Source organism: Leuresthes tenuis, unplaced genomic scaffold (assembly GCF_036924035.1).
Source record: "Leuresthes tenuis unplaced genomic scaffold, fLeuTen1.0.hap1 SCAF_19, whole genome shotgun sequence".
In the NCBI taxonomy this organism is placed as follows: domain Eukaryota; kingdom Metazoa; phylum Chordata; class Actinopteri; order Atheriniformes; family Atherinopsidae; genus Leuresthes; species Leuresthes tenuis.
Genome location: NW_027325373.1, coordinates 1,040,527 through 1,052,609, shown reverse-complemented (window position 1 = coordinate 1,052,609; position 12,083 = coordinate 1,040,527). Strand labels below are relative to the sequence as shown.

Here is a 12,083-nt window from a genome sequence, read left to right as displayed (position 1 = left end):
TTATTTTGTCCCTTAACGATGTTTTTAAGCATTAATCAAATGTATTCTTTATGTTCTTGTTCATTATCAGATTGAGTTGACAACACTTTTTATTTCATTTACTTGGATTCTATCTGTGTGTAAATCTGCTCACGGTTTCATTCGCATTTGGATTTATTTTTCTCGTGTTAAATGTTTTAATGCGATAACATCAAATGTCTTGTTCGGTATGTCCACATTAATGCTACTAATCACCTCATAATATTGTTCTTTCTATTGTAGAAAAAGAAGGTGACTTTTGTTTTTATTGGAAAAGCCTTAATTTATTCATTTATTTATTAATATACTGGGATAAATGTAATTAATTCAGGACAATTGTCGCCTTTCATTGGTATCATTAATCAATTTTATACTCATGATTGCACATTTGCAAATGAATAAAGCTCTGTTTTTACTGTCTGTCATTCTCTACATTTATATTTCATTACAACTGTTATTAAGTTTTAAACAAAAGCAGAAAGTAAGTGAATCGGCTGCTCATATTACAACCTTAAGATTTTTTACCTTTTCCTTCCTCTTTTACTGACTGTAAAAGTATCAGTCATTTTTAAATCACTACATTTCTTTCCTTTCATGTAGAGACTGTTGTTTGATTTTGAGATTTGAGAAAACAAAACACTCCTTAAGATTGAAAAAAAAGGTACATTACTTTGTAATATTTAAAAAACTGCTTTAAGAAAAGCTGCTAAAAGAACATTTCAGTTAAAAAACAGCTTAAAATGGCGGCTAGAGTCCATAAATTGCTACACGAATATCATGTTACTTTTCTGCAGATGAATAAAAGGGATCCAGTCAGGAGGGTTCAGGTTTTTCAGGTTTATTTTTAGCACCATAAAAAGTCACTTAAAGTTGTCCAGTGTCGTTGCTCTCATGCTGTCTTTCCTTCGGGATGGAGCCATGATGGTGGAGATTCAGGAAAGGACTGGAGAACTGGAGAAAGGGGTGGTGTGGCGAGATTAAAAGCTGAGAGGGCTGCTTGGCTACAGCAGCACCCGGCGGCCTGCAGGTGGCGTTCACTTGCTGGCGGAGGTGAAGGTGAAGCAGCCTCTCTGGTGGAACTGCATGTCCCTGATACGGCGCATGGACTGGATCTGGGGCTGGAAGGCGCTGAAGTCGTTGTAGTGTCTGTAGTCACCGCACTCAAACAGGTACTGGTAGCCTCTGTATCCGGGGTACTGGTAACCCACCCACCTGAGGGGATGCAGAGAGTCAGCTGTCACCAGAGATATCAAACACAGGCTCACAGCTGGACCTGGAGTTTAGTTCAGTTCTGACAGCCTCACAGCTGAACCTGGGGTTTAGTTCAGGTCTGACAGTCTCACAGCTGAACCTGGGGTTTAGTTCAGGTCTGACAGCCTCACAGCTGAACCTGGGGTTTAGTTCAGGTCTGACAGCCTCACAGCTGAACCTGGGGTTTAGTTCAGGTCTGACAGCCTCACAGCTGAACCTGGGGTTTAGTTCAGGTCTGACAGCCTCACAGCTGAACCTGGAGTTTAGCTCAGTCTGTTGCAGTCCCTATAAACCTCACTGTTGTGTTTATCTGACATTCAGCAGCTCGAATGCTGTTCAGACGGGTGAATTTAGGGGGTTCTCAGACACGATAAAGGCCTTGTATGAGACTCTGGAAGTCTGGATATATTTTACAAGTCCTTCACAAGGTTCTAGTTGACTTTTAGAGGGTCTTGAAGAGATATAGAGTGTTATTTATGAGATTCTGCAGGATCAAAAGGAAGCTGTATGGAATCATGGAAGGATTCAGGTGATTGAATTCAAACTCCCAGTGTTTAGAAAAATGTATGTGAAGTCCTTTCTGGAGGACATTAGGGGCTGTGGGGCAGCTTCCTGGTGTCCCTCTGAGAATAGACTGCATCTCAGAAGGCTCCAGGAGTCATTATTAGCAGCCTTTACCAGACAGGATCTCACAGGGACTCAGGTCTGTTGTTTAAAAAGTTCTAAGCAGGGATAGAAGATGGAGTTTGTAGGCTCCACCTGCAAGGTTCTGGTGAGCCTTTGGATATGTTAGGGATCCTCTATGTGAATGAAAACCACCGACATCATCCCAGCATCAAGTGTGGGAAATATATTTAGGAAGAGTCCACTAAGGACTAAGAGTGGAAAAGTCTCAAAGAAGGAACTCATCTGCAGGTAAAATAGCTTTTTCTTAAGCTAATCTATGATATATTCCATCCAGAGCCTTCACAGAGGCATTTTTCAGCCTGAAAATACTGATCATCTGCTGAATGAAATCATTTGAAACCTCCTCAGCTGAAGTGAATAAATGTGTCCACTCACGATCCTCCGGGCACCCTCACGCTGCCCACTCTGTCACAGAAGCCATGCGCCCAGAGGGTGGGCACATCATCCTCCTGGATCTCCATCTTGTTGCCCTTGAAGTCGGAGAGCTCAAACAGGCAGATCTTGTGCTCCATGCTGTCCTAAAGGGAGCAAACAGCAAAGAAGGAGTCAGCCTCTGAGTGGAAGAAGCACACGGATGTTTGCTGCCTGCCTGCCTGGTCTGGGTCAGTTCTGTTCTGGTTCTGGTTCAGGATGCCTCCAATACTGAGGACTCCATCTTTGAAACCCTCTGCTGTATGTAGTAATGAATACTAGCTTTAAATTCTTACAATAATACAAGTGTTCAGAGTCAAAGGAACTATCCAGAAAGGATCTAAATAAGAGTAAAAGCAGAACTTTTAGTCCTGCCAATGTTTTTGCTTAATATGGTTAATAATAAGCGTACAGTTTTTAACTTTTCTGCTAATTTTGACCTCCAAAATGTGAGAATTTGCTGTTTTATTTGAATTTCAGACTATTGGTCAGTCAAAAGTAGACTAATGGAAATGGAAATTGGCCCCATTTAGATGCCATTTGGTCAGAATTTCAGCTGTTCTCAACATTTCTGTTGAACATTTCTGTTGAACATTTCTTTTTAACATTTCTCTTTAACATTTCTTTTTAACATTTCTGTTTAACATCAGTTGGACAGAGAGCTGGTACCATGCGGATGGGCCTGAGAGACATGAGGCAGTCGCTGCGGTAGGAGTTGCTCCAGGTATCCCAGCGAGGATACTCTCCCTTCTCCAGGATGAACATCTCCCCACGGAAGTTACTCTGCTCAAAGGCAACAAAGCTGGAGGAGGGGGTCCACCAGGCACAGGGGGGGCACAGAGGAGGGGAAAGCAGTGAAATATATCCGTGAATAAGGACAGTATGAAGAGTTCGTGGCTGCTTAAATCAGGTGTGTGTGTCCACTTACGGGCCGTGCTCCACAATGATACTACGCACTCTATCCATGCCACGGTCACAGATGTTCATACACTCATTCATGACCTCGATCATCCTGCCCTGGAAGTTCTCCTGGTCGAACAGCATGATCTGCAAAGAAGGTGCAGGTATTACAGCATCTCAAGAACAAGACCTTTTAGGGCCTCTCATGCTGCTTTACTGCATCACATGCATTAAAGTTAGGTCAGATTTACATGAATAACACAGAGACTGTTCTGATTTTGAGATTTGAGAAAACAAAACACTCCTTAAGATTGAAAAAAAGGTACATTACTTTGTAATATTTAAAAGACTGCTTTAAGAAAAGCTGCTAAAAGAACATTTCAGTTAAAAAAACAGCTTAAAATGGCGGTTAGAGTCCATAAATTCATGTTACTTTTCTGCAGATGAATAAAAGGGATCCAGTCAGGAGGGTTCAGGTTTTTCATCACATGCATTAAAGTTAGGTCAGATTTACCTGAATAACACATGATGAAGGTGGTGGGATTTAGTGGAAAGGTCTTTCTACCATATTTCAGATCATCACACTTCATTTGAAAGGTTAATAACTTTGCAAATGAAAGTTTTACTTATAAATCACATTATTGTCTGAAAACTAAAACACATTATGATTGACTTTTAGTACATTAAGTTATTTCACTTTTCTGTTTGTATCAGTAACATAATGACTGAAAACTTTAACATTAATGACTTTAATTGATTAAACTTAGCTTTAGCACATTAAGTTGAATATTATCTTAATTCCTTGCTGTTTATAATCCACCTCTCCTGAGTCTGATTTAAAATACTCATAAAGGACCTAAACCCTAACTTTTTAGCTTGATAACACGTGTGAGACTCTTTGTAATTTCTGTGAACCAACCTTCCAGATGGAGTAAAGTGACCAAGTGTTTCTGCTGATGTGTAACCCTGCTGCAGTGACTCACTCTGTAGGATCCCATGCCAGGGTCGCCGCTCTTGGTGGCCTTGCTGGTGGCAGCCGGGGCTGGGGCACCCTTGTCCTTGGCATCAGTGCCCTGGCTGGAGGCGGACTTGGCGGTCTGAGACATGGTGAGGGGCTTCAGAAAAGTCTGGGTGAGAGATGCAAGAAGACAAGGGGATGAACAGAAATAGAGGTGCAAATGGAAATAACATGTTAAAGAGGAGAGCTGAAGTAGAAATGGAGGCTGAGGCGAGATGTTAACATTATCAGAGGGGTTAGGGTCGGCTTTTTGGGATTTAAAAAGAACAAAAATCAAGTTTGCGGTTTATGTGGGAGGCTCATTTGGGTGCTGAACTTCTGTTTGGGCCTTTCCCAAAGCTGAGGGGGCTTTGGCGGGGTGTGCAGGGCAGGGAGTGGGCCCCGGCTCTGGATGTGCCGCTCTGATTCTCGTGCATGTCTGAGTCTGTGTGTCCTTACCTGCGTTAGTACAGCTTGCAGTACCGTGTGAGGGAGGCTGGCTTGTGCTGGTCTCTTCAGTGCTCGACCCAGGCTTTTATACTCTGGCAAAGGCCAAACGTAGAGGCTCACAGCACAATAGAAAGGCTCTCGTCATCACAGTTGGCCTGCACCAAAGCCACCGGGTCATCGCATAGCCTGGAAACGCTGCTGGCCCCTCTGGGCCTGCCTGTAAGCATTTCAGTGTCAAAGAAAAACACTGAGCCAGGCAGTTTTACCGTGTGTTGTGCAGCAAGGCCTGTAAGCTATAGTTGCATGCAGACATGCAAAGGAATGCAAAGGTTCAGAGGACACAAAGAGCTAATCCACTCTATCACCTACACAGTGACACGAAATGCAACATATCGCATAGTATAAGACCTGAGAACAAAAACAAGACATTTTAAATCTTCATTTCTTCAACTGGAAAGCCACAACCAGAGCAAAGTTACAGAAAAGGGGAAATTAATACACATGTTGAACACACACACAGTACATTTAGTGTAATCATGTCTACTCTCAACAGCAGAAATAAAGCACATCATGAGCAGCATTTAAAACTATATTTAGCACTTTGATTTGTGGACATTTAAGTTGCTTAGATCTTAAAAAACAAAAAGGTTTATGATTAACTCAGCTGACTCTGAGGAATATGAATTAAATACATGAACACTTAAGTAACAGACACTGAAAGACACCTTTACTTAATTTAATATCTGTTACATTCATCTGTTTGGCTAGTACAAAAAATTAAGTGACCATTTTTGAAGATTTCTAAGAATGTCACACACTAAAAAGACCATCGAGGTACCACTTTGACTGAAATTAATGTTCCTGATTGAATTTGAAAATGTTTTCCTGAGTCTGGTTTGAGAAGAGGCTAATGTTAGAAAATGTTACATTACATTAATTTAGCAGATTTTACTTAAAAGTAAGCACTTTGGGTTTCAGTATGTTGCCAAGTAATACTTGAACATATCTGGTGAAGAAGTTGGGGGTTGAGCCGGTAACCTTCCAACTGAGGGATGACCATTTCTTCATACTACAACTACAAAAAGTCAATGTTTCCCAACACCCTGTTTTAAAAAGCATTGGGGAACAATTCAAATGATCAACTTAAATCAAATGTAGAATTCAATAACAAATAACTTTTGTCACAACAGGCATTATATGACTGATAGCTTATGCCTGCCAAAGAGCCATTAATGTTAGCTAACATTATGTTAGCTAACGTAATGTTAGCTAACATAATGTTAACGTTAGCTATAATAATGTTAGCTCATGTTAGCTAACATAATGTTAGCTAAACTATCAAATTTGTAACTATTTGCAAACTATCAAAATCTGCTGGGGGCAGATATAAAAAGGCATTATATTTCAACATGATGTACTCCTTTGCTGAGTTCCTCTAAAGTCTTTGTCACAACTTATACTTTGATTTGCATGACCTCCAAAAAGCAGCTAATGTTTGCTAACATTAGCAGAAGATAACTTTGCATCAGTGGGTTTAAGATGATGCACTCCTGAATGGAAGAAAGAGGAGATTTTTGAGGGGCTAAACAAAAACGTAAATTTGTTGATATTCATAAAATGCATTATTAAAGTTTTTACACTGAAGGGTTTTGTCACAACGGTCAATAATTGGTCTGGTATCACTTATAAATAGTAGCTAATGATAACAATTTTTTGCTAACACTAGTAAATGACCATAGTGAATCAGTGTAAGTGACAGACTTCATAATGACTGAAATGTTATTACACTAAACGGTCATTCTGGTTCTATAAAACCAGCAAACATTGATCCTTAATTCAGTCTGAACTTAATTATTATTCGCCATATTTAACCAGTTAGTATAACCCCTGTTTGATAATGAAACAGCTACTGCTAATAGGCAATTTTATTGGTCATCTGACTGGAAGATTGATACCAGGACTCCTATCTTAGTCACTTTTCATGCAAATAAACTATTTATAACAGAATAAAAATCAAATACTATAATTACAGTTTTATAATTCCAACATCAGATGGCTACCTTAAGTAAAACTAATTTATAATCATTCATAAGAATGACTGCTAAACTGGTAAATTCTCATTGTATGATGGTGATAAATCTGGAATTATGTCAGATGGATTACATCTGGATTATGTCACCTCCACTGTGATGCAGGATTAAAATGTGTTTGATATACGCAGATTAGGTGAGAACTAATCCTGCTGTCTAATCTGTATGGCTCCCGTTGTTTTCTGTGATAAAACCCAGACGAGGTGCCAAACCTCAGCGTTGGAAGATGTCTGGCATCAAATAATAGAATGTGTAATTTTGCATTTAAATCTTAATTCAAGTTATTGTCAATTTTTTAAAGATTAATTTCTTATGCTTTAGATTAGACAACATTAACTTTACTACTTTTGGTTCCTGAGACCGTTGCTCACTGCAGGTTTAATCAGTGGGACTCAAACACAAAGAAACACATGTTGAGGGCTATTTTTGGCAGTAGATTGATCCATGTTTGGTGATAGTGAGTAACTGATGGGGCATATGGACTGAGCTGTTTATTTTAGTGAAGGCAAAACCACGGAAACAACGTGGCACAATCATGCATTTCTGTTGTTTCTGGACAACAACGAGTGATTTACGATGAAGGGATTTTCACTTTAGATGTTTTCCTTTCAGCCATGTTTACATTTCTCAACACCACAGATTATTCTGTCACCATATTAACCACATATTGATCGATCATCCTCATGGTGCACACTGAGAGGGAAGATGCTGATGTTTAATTCTCTACACTGAACCTTTACACTCTCAAAGGCAGGAATCTGTTCACTTTTGACCATCACTGGTTATCTTTACAGTTCCTCTCTCTCCTCCTCGCTGATATGACGTAACTCAATCTGGACTTTGCTGTGAACAGTATTGACATGAGGAACCTGATTGATTTTCCCTACCTACTGACCTTTGGAATAAATTGGCTGTTGAAGTGTCCCAACATTCACCAGACAGAGACGGTTTCACCTCAGACTTGATCTCTGCTCTTTTTTGGTTTCTATCATCCTCCTGATTCAACACATCCATCTTCTACAGGGGGCTGGAGCTTATCCCAGCGGTCCTGATTCAACAAATTAAGTAAAAAAGAATCACATCTATCTTCCCAAAAGGACTTTTTTTGGCTTTTTGGCTTTTATTTGAAAAGAAAGCATGCTTTAAACGTGTTTAGATAATTCAAAGTGCTGAAATGAATCTCGAAGTGGCTGAAATTCCTTTGGTCTCACGGGAAATAGAGCTGTTGTTCAGGAATTCGAGTTGCCCATAAAAGTACCTCCTGTTTACAAGTGGTTGATTATGTAAGAAGACACACAAACACACACATGCAGGACTGCCAGCTACTGGTGGAAACCACAGGCAGGACTTTTGTCTGAACCTGTTTTACGGGTTCAGGACTTTTATTCTTCCTTTAATATGAGGAAATTATGTGTGAGTAACAAAGAACTACAGCTGGAGCTCCTTTCTTGAACTATCAAATCTAAGGAATCAGGGACAGTGTTTGCTGAACATTTTCTGTCACTTTATGGCAAAACCAGAGAATTGATTGAATGATAAAATGAGGGACTCTGCAGGGAACCTGGGTGAACCGGGTGGTAAAACAAACATCTCTTCTTCTTCTTCTTGTGTCTTCGTCCTCAGTGTTTTCTCAGCTCTCGCCACATCTTGTCTCTCTTATATTCCATGTCCACTGCCTGAGGTGATAATGTGGCGTCTGCATTTCTGCCTCTCCACAGATTAACCACGCTTTTGTCGGGGGGGACAAAAAAAGGCCCCTCCCTGCTGCTGAGCCGGGGCTTTCAGCATGGCCTCTTGCCAGGGGAGGCTTTAAAAGGGTGGGGGCGCGTGGCTCCTCTCACTCTCACGGCAGGACAACCCAAGGGCATCAAAGCAAGGTGAGTCCCTGTCCCTCGCCCAGCCAGCACCAGCCAGGGCAGCGCAGCCAGGGCTCAGCAGCCCCCCGATACTCACACATCCACATTCAGCCCCCTCCCCCACACAAACACAGGAGCCGCCCGGGCTCTGGGGCCCAAAGGCCGTCGCCGCACCCAGTGGGTGAGATAAAACCTGGTGATGGCAGCAGCAGCAGAGAGGAAATGGGTAGAAAATGAGATAAAGAGACAGAAAGGGTGGGACAAAGAGCCAAAAAGGAGCCTCCATGAAGCTTCTTCAGCCCTCATGAATACATTCAGGCTGATTCCAGTATCCTGGCTATTATGCTGTAGCTTTTCAGCACTTTAACACACACTGTTGCTGTAAAACAGGCCAATCAACACGGCCTTTTCTCTGCACAGAAAGTGAGAGCCAGTCTCCTCTTTTGCTGATTTCAGGTTTCATCTGTAGATGTTTTGTCATCCAAACTTTGCTGTTTGACTGATAATCCAAAGTCCTGTTTCAGTGACCTGCTCACCTGCTCCAGACTCTAACTCCTGTTCTTTACCTCCTCCTTCCAGACAAGATGACTCACCACTGCACCAAGTTCTCCGGGCACTGGAAGGTGAGTCTGAAGCTTCCTGCACCACCTGTAAAAGATGAGATGTAGTGGTTTGGGTGGGGTTCTGCCTCCACCTGCGTGCAGCAGCTGCTTCATTGTGTCTTGCTTTCCCGGACAGATCATTGTCTACGACGAGGAGTGCTTCCAGGGCCGCCACCATGAGTTCACCTCTGAGTGCTGCAACGTGATGGAGTTTGGCTTTGAGAGCGTGCGCTCCCTCAGGGTGGAGAGCGGAGCGTGAGTACATCTGCACAATGCAGCCATGCAGGAACACACAGAGAGCCAGAGTAACACTTCTTTCCCTGCTTTACCCCAGCTGGGTGGGCTTTGAGCACGCCTCCTACCAGGGACAGCAGTTCATCCTGGAGAGGGGAGAGTACCCCCAGTGTGATGCTTTTGGAGGGAGCAACGCCTATCACATTGAGAGAATGACCTCCTTCAGACCCATTTCCTGTGCTGTGAGTTCCCCTCGCCTGTTTGCTTCAGGAAAAGCCAGTATTGTCTGTAGATCTTGACGTGAACTCGTCCAACCAGAGGAACAGCTTAAATGTATATTTTGTTCTATTGTTCACCCCCTGCAGAACCACAGAGAGTGTCGTATGACAATCTTTGAGCGTGAGAACTTCATGGGCCGTAAGGGTGAGCTCAGCGACGACTATCCCTCCCTCCAGGCCATGGGCTGGTGCAACAATGAAGTTGGCTCTCTCAGGATCCAGGCTGGAGCGTGAGTGTCCCCAGCTGATTTCCTTCCACTTTTCTATTTCCAATCCACCTCCTTTTTTCTGCTCAACAAGCCTGCTCAGACTTTCACAACAGCAGACCTCTTGCAACATTTCTTCTGCACTTCCTCCTCTCTCCACAGATTTGTCTGCTACCAGTACCCTGGTTATCGTGGCTACCAGTATATCATGGAGTGTGATCGTCACTGTGGGGAGTACAAACACTTCAGGGAGTTTGGCTCCCACTGCCAGACCCCTCAGATCCAGTCCATCCGCCGTATTCAGCAGTAACAGCTTACACCAGACCTCTCTCTCCAATATGACCCTTCACCTCTGACCCCGCTGCCACCCAGTGCTGAATAAACTGTTTTTCTTAAACCTTACTGACTTCCACCACCGTATCTGCTTATCTGAGGTACATGTTCCACATGACGCTTTTTAAAAATGACAATTTCTACTTCACAAGTCACGTGATGGTGTACAGAGGTTACCATGGCAATAAAGGCTGAGCTGAAAACATGTGACGGAGAACCGAGTCCATAGTTTATTGCACATTTCAACTTTTTCATTTGCATTATTCAGTGAAGAAACTGGTGAAGCAAATATATCAAATATGTTCTGGTTCCAGCCTCTAAAATGTGAAAATCTGCTGCTTAAAATCTGTTTTAGACTTTTGAGCCAAAGATCAAGATCTCAGAAAATAAATGACACCAATTTTTAGACCAAACGAGCAAACAAATAGAATAAAAATCTAAAAATAAATTGATTGCTAGTTGCAGCTTTATTTGAATCACCTGTGAATCCAAAAGCCTATTAAAAAACAGACATTTTGGCTTTTAATTAGTAAACTTGAACCCTGAGTCTCATCAGAGAGAAATTATCTATTGATTTATAAATCTATTGATTCTGAATGTGTTCGTTTACGGTTTACCACCATTAACTTGGTCCTGGGGCGCTTAAAGTCCACCGAAAGCAAAATAACTTTACGCATGATATTTATTTTCTACATACGATTAAATACGATGACTACGATGAAAAAAACCCATTATAGATTGAATAATGTGCAGAAAACAAGGTAAAATCCTCTAAGACCAGAGACAGTCTGAATATGTTGCATTAGCTGCAGATAATGAAATAAAATATAAATAAAATAACTCAAATTGACCTTTTATGACAGAACTTTTGTTCGTTCGAATACATTTGCTGACAAAGGACTTTTTGCAGTTATCTTTACTTATTTATGTGATGCTCCAAAGTGACTTAGAAGTGAGGATCAACAATGAATCATCAGAGCAGGAAGTAAGACAAAGTGGATTTAAACATGAAGGTTAAAGACGAGTCACTCCACATATAATCTGACCTCAGCCCCGCTGAGCATTGATGGCAGAAGCCAAAAATACTTGAGCTGCTCTTGGGAACTTCATGTTTCTTCCCACATTTCCAGGAAAACAGGAAATAGTTGCAGTTATTTATTCAAACATGAACATAAACCCAGAATCTGAGGCAGAAGCAGAGTTTTTATCAGTTCTCAGCAGCTTTAAAGTGAATCTCTGGTCTGAGCTCCTTTATTCTCCAACACAGCCTGAACCCTCTGAGACCAGCTTTCTGTCATTTCTTTAAGGAGTCTTCAGGAATAGTTCTCCAGGCTTCTTGAAGGACATCCCAAAGCTCTTCTTTGGATGTGGGCTGCCTTTTGTTCCGTTCTCTGTCAGATGATCCCACACTGCTTCAATAATGTTGAGGTCCGGGCTCTGGGGAGGATTCATCCCTCCATAAGACCTGTTGCCACTGATTTTCAGTCCACTTCTTGTGTCATTTGGCACAGCTCAGCCTTTTCTCCCTGTTTCCCTTCCTTAAGAACGGCTTCTTGACAGCCACCCTTCCATGGAGACCATTTCTGATGAGGCTTGGGCCAACAGTAGATGGATCAGCTGAAGGTCCAGATGCATCTCTCAGGTCCTGTCAGGTCACAGCTGGATTTTTTCCTCTTTCTTAAGGACATCACTTTCAGATCCTGTTCATCTGCTGGAGATAGTTTTTTAGGCCTGACACTTCTTCTTTTGTCCTCCACTTGTCCAGTTTCC

General features: G+C 41.9%; 2 protein-coding genes across 3 annotated transcripts; one reads left to right on the top strand and one right to left on the bottom strand.

Moving 5' to 3' along the window:
- Positions 1-857: 857 nt before the first annotated feature.
- crybb1 (crystallin, beta B1) lies at positions 858-4,397 on the bottom strand. Its single transcript, XM_072371533.1, has 5 exons — positions 4,251-4,397; positions 3,296-3,414; positions 3,037-3,169; positions 2,332-2,474; positions 858-1,230 (listed from the first exon to the last, which is right to left on the bottom strand). Exons 1-5 carry the CDS (start codon positions 4,371-4,373, stop codon positions 1,053-1,055), a joined length of 696 nt encoding a protein of 231 aa, XP_072227634.1. The 5' UTR covers positions 4,374-4,397; the 3' UTR covers positions 858-1,052.
- cryba4 (crystallin, beta A4) lies at positions 4,243-10,520 on the top strand. Of its 2 annotated transcripts, XM_072371528.1 has the most exons (7): positions 4,243-4,374; positions 8,523-8,681; positions 9,240-9,283; positions 9,399-9,517; positions 9,597-9,738; positions 9,862-10,004; positions 10,143-10,520. In XM_072371528.1, the coding sequence occupies exons 3-7, from the start codon at positions 9,245-9,247 to the stop codon at positions 10,288-10,290; spliced, it is 591 nt and encodes a 196-aa protein (XP_072227629.1). In that variant the 5' UTR covers positions 4,243-4,374; positions 8,523-8,681; positions 9,240-9,244; the 3' UTR covers positions 10,291-10,520. The 2 variants fall into 2 exon arrangements, with proteins under 2 accessions (XP_072227629.1, XP_072227630.1); XM_072371529.1 differs by lacking the exon at positions 4,243-4,374 and having other exon boundaries at positions 8,456-8,681.
- The last annotated feature ends 1,563 nt before the right edge of the window (positions 10,521-12,083 follow it).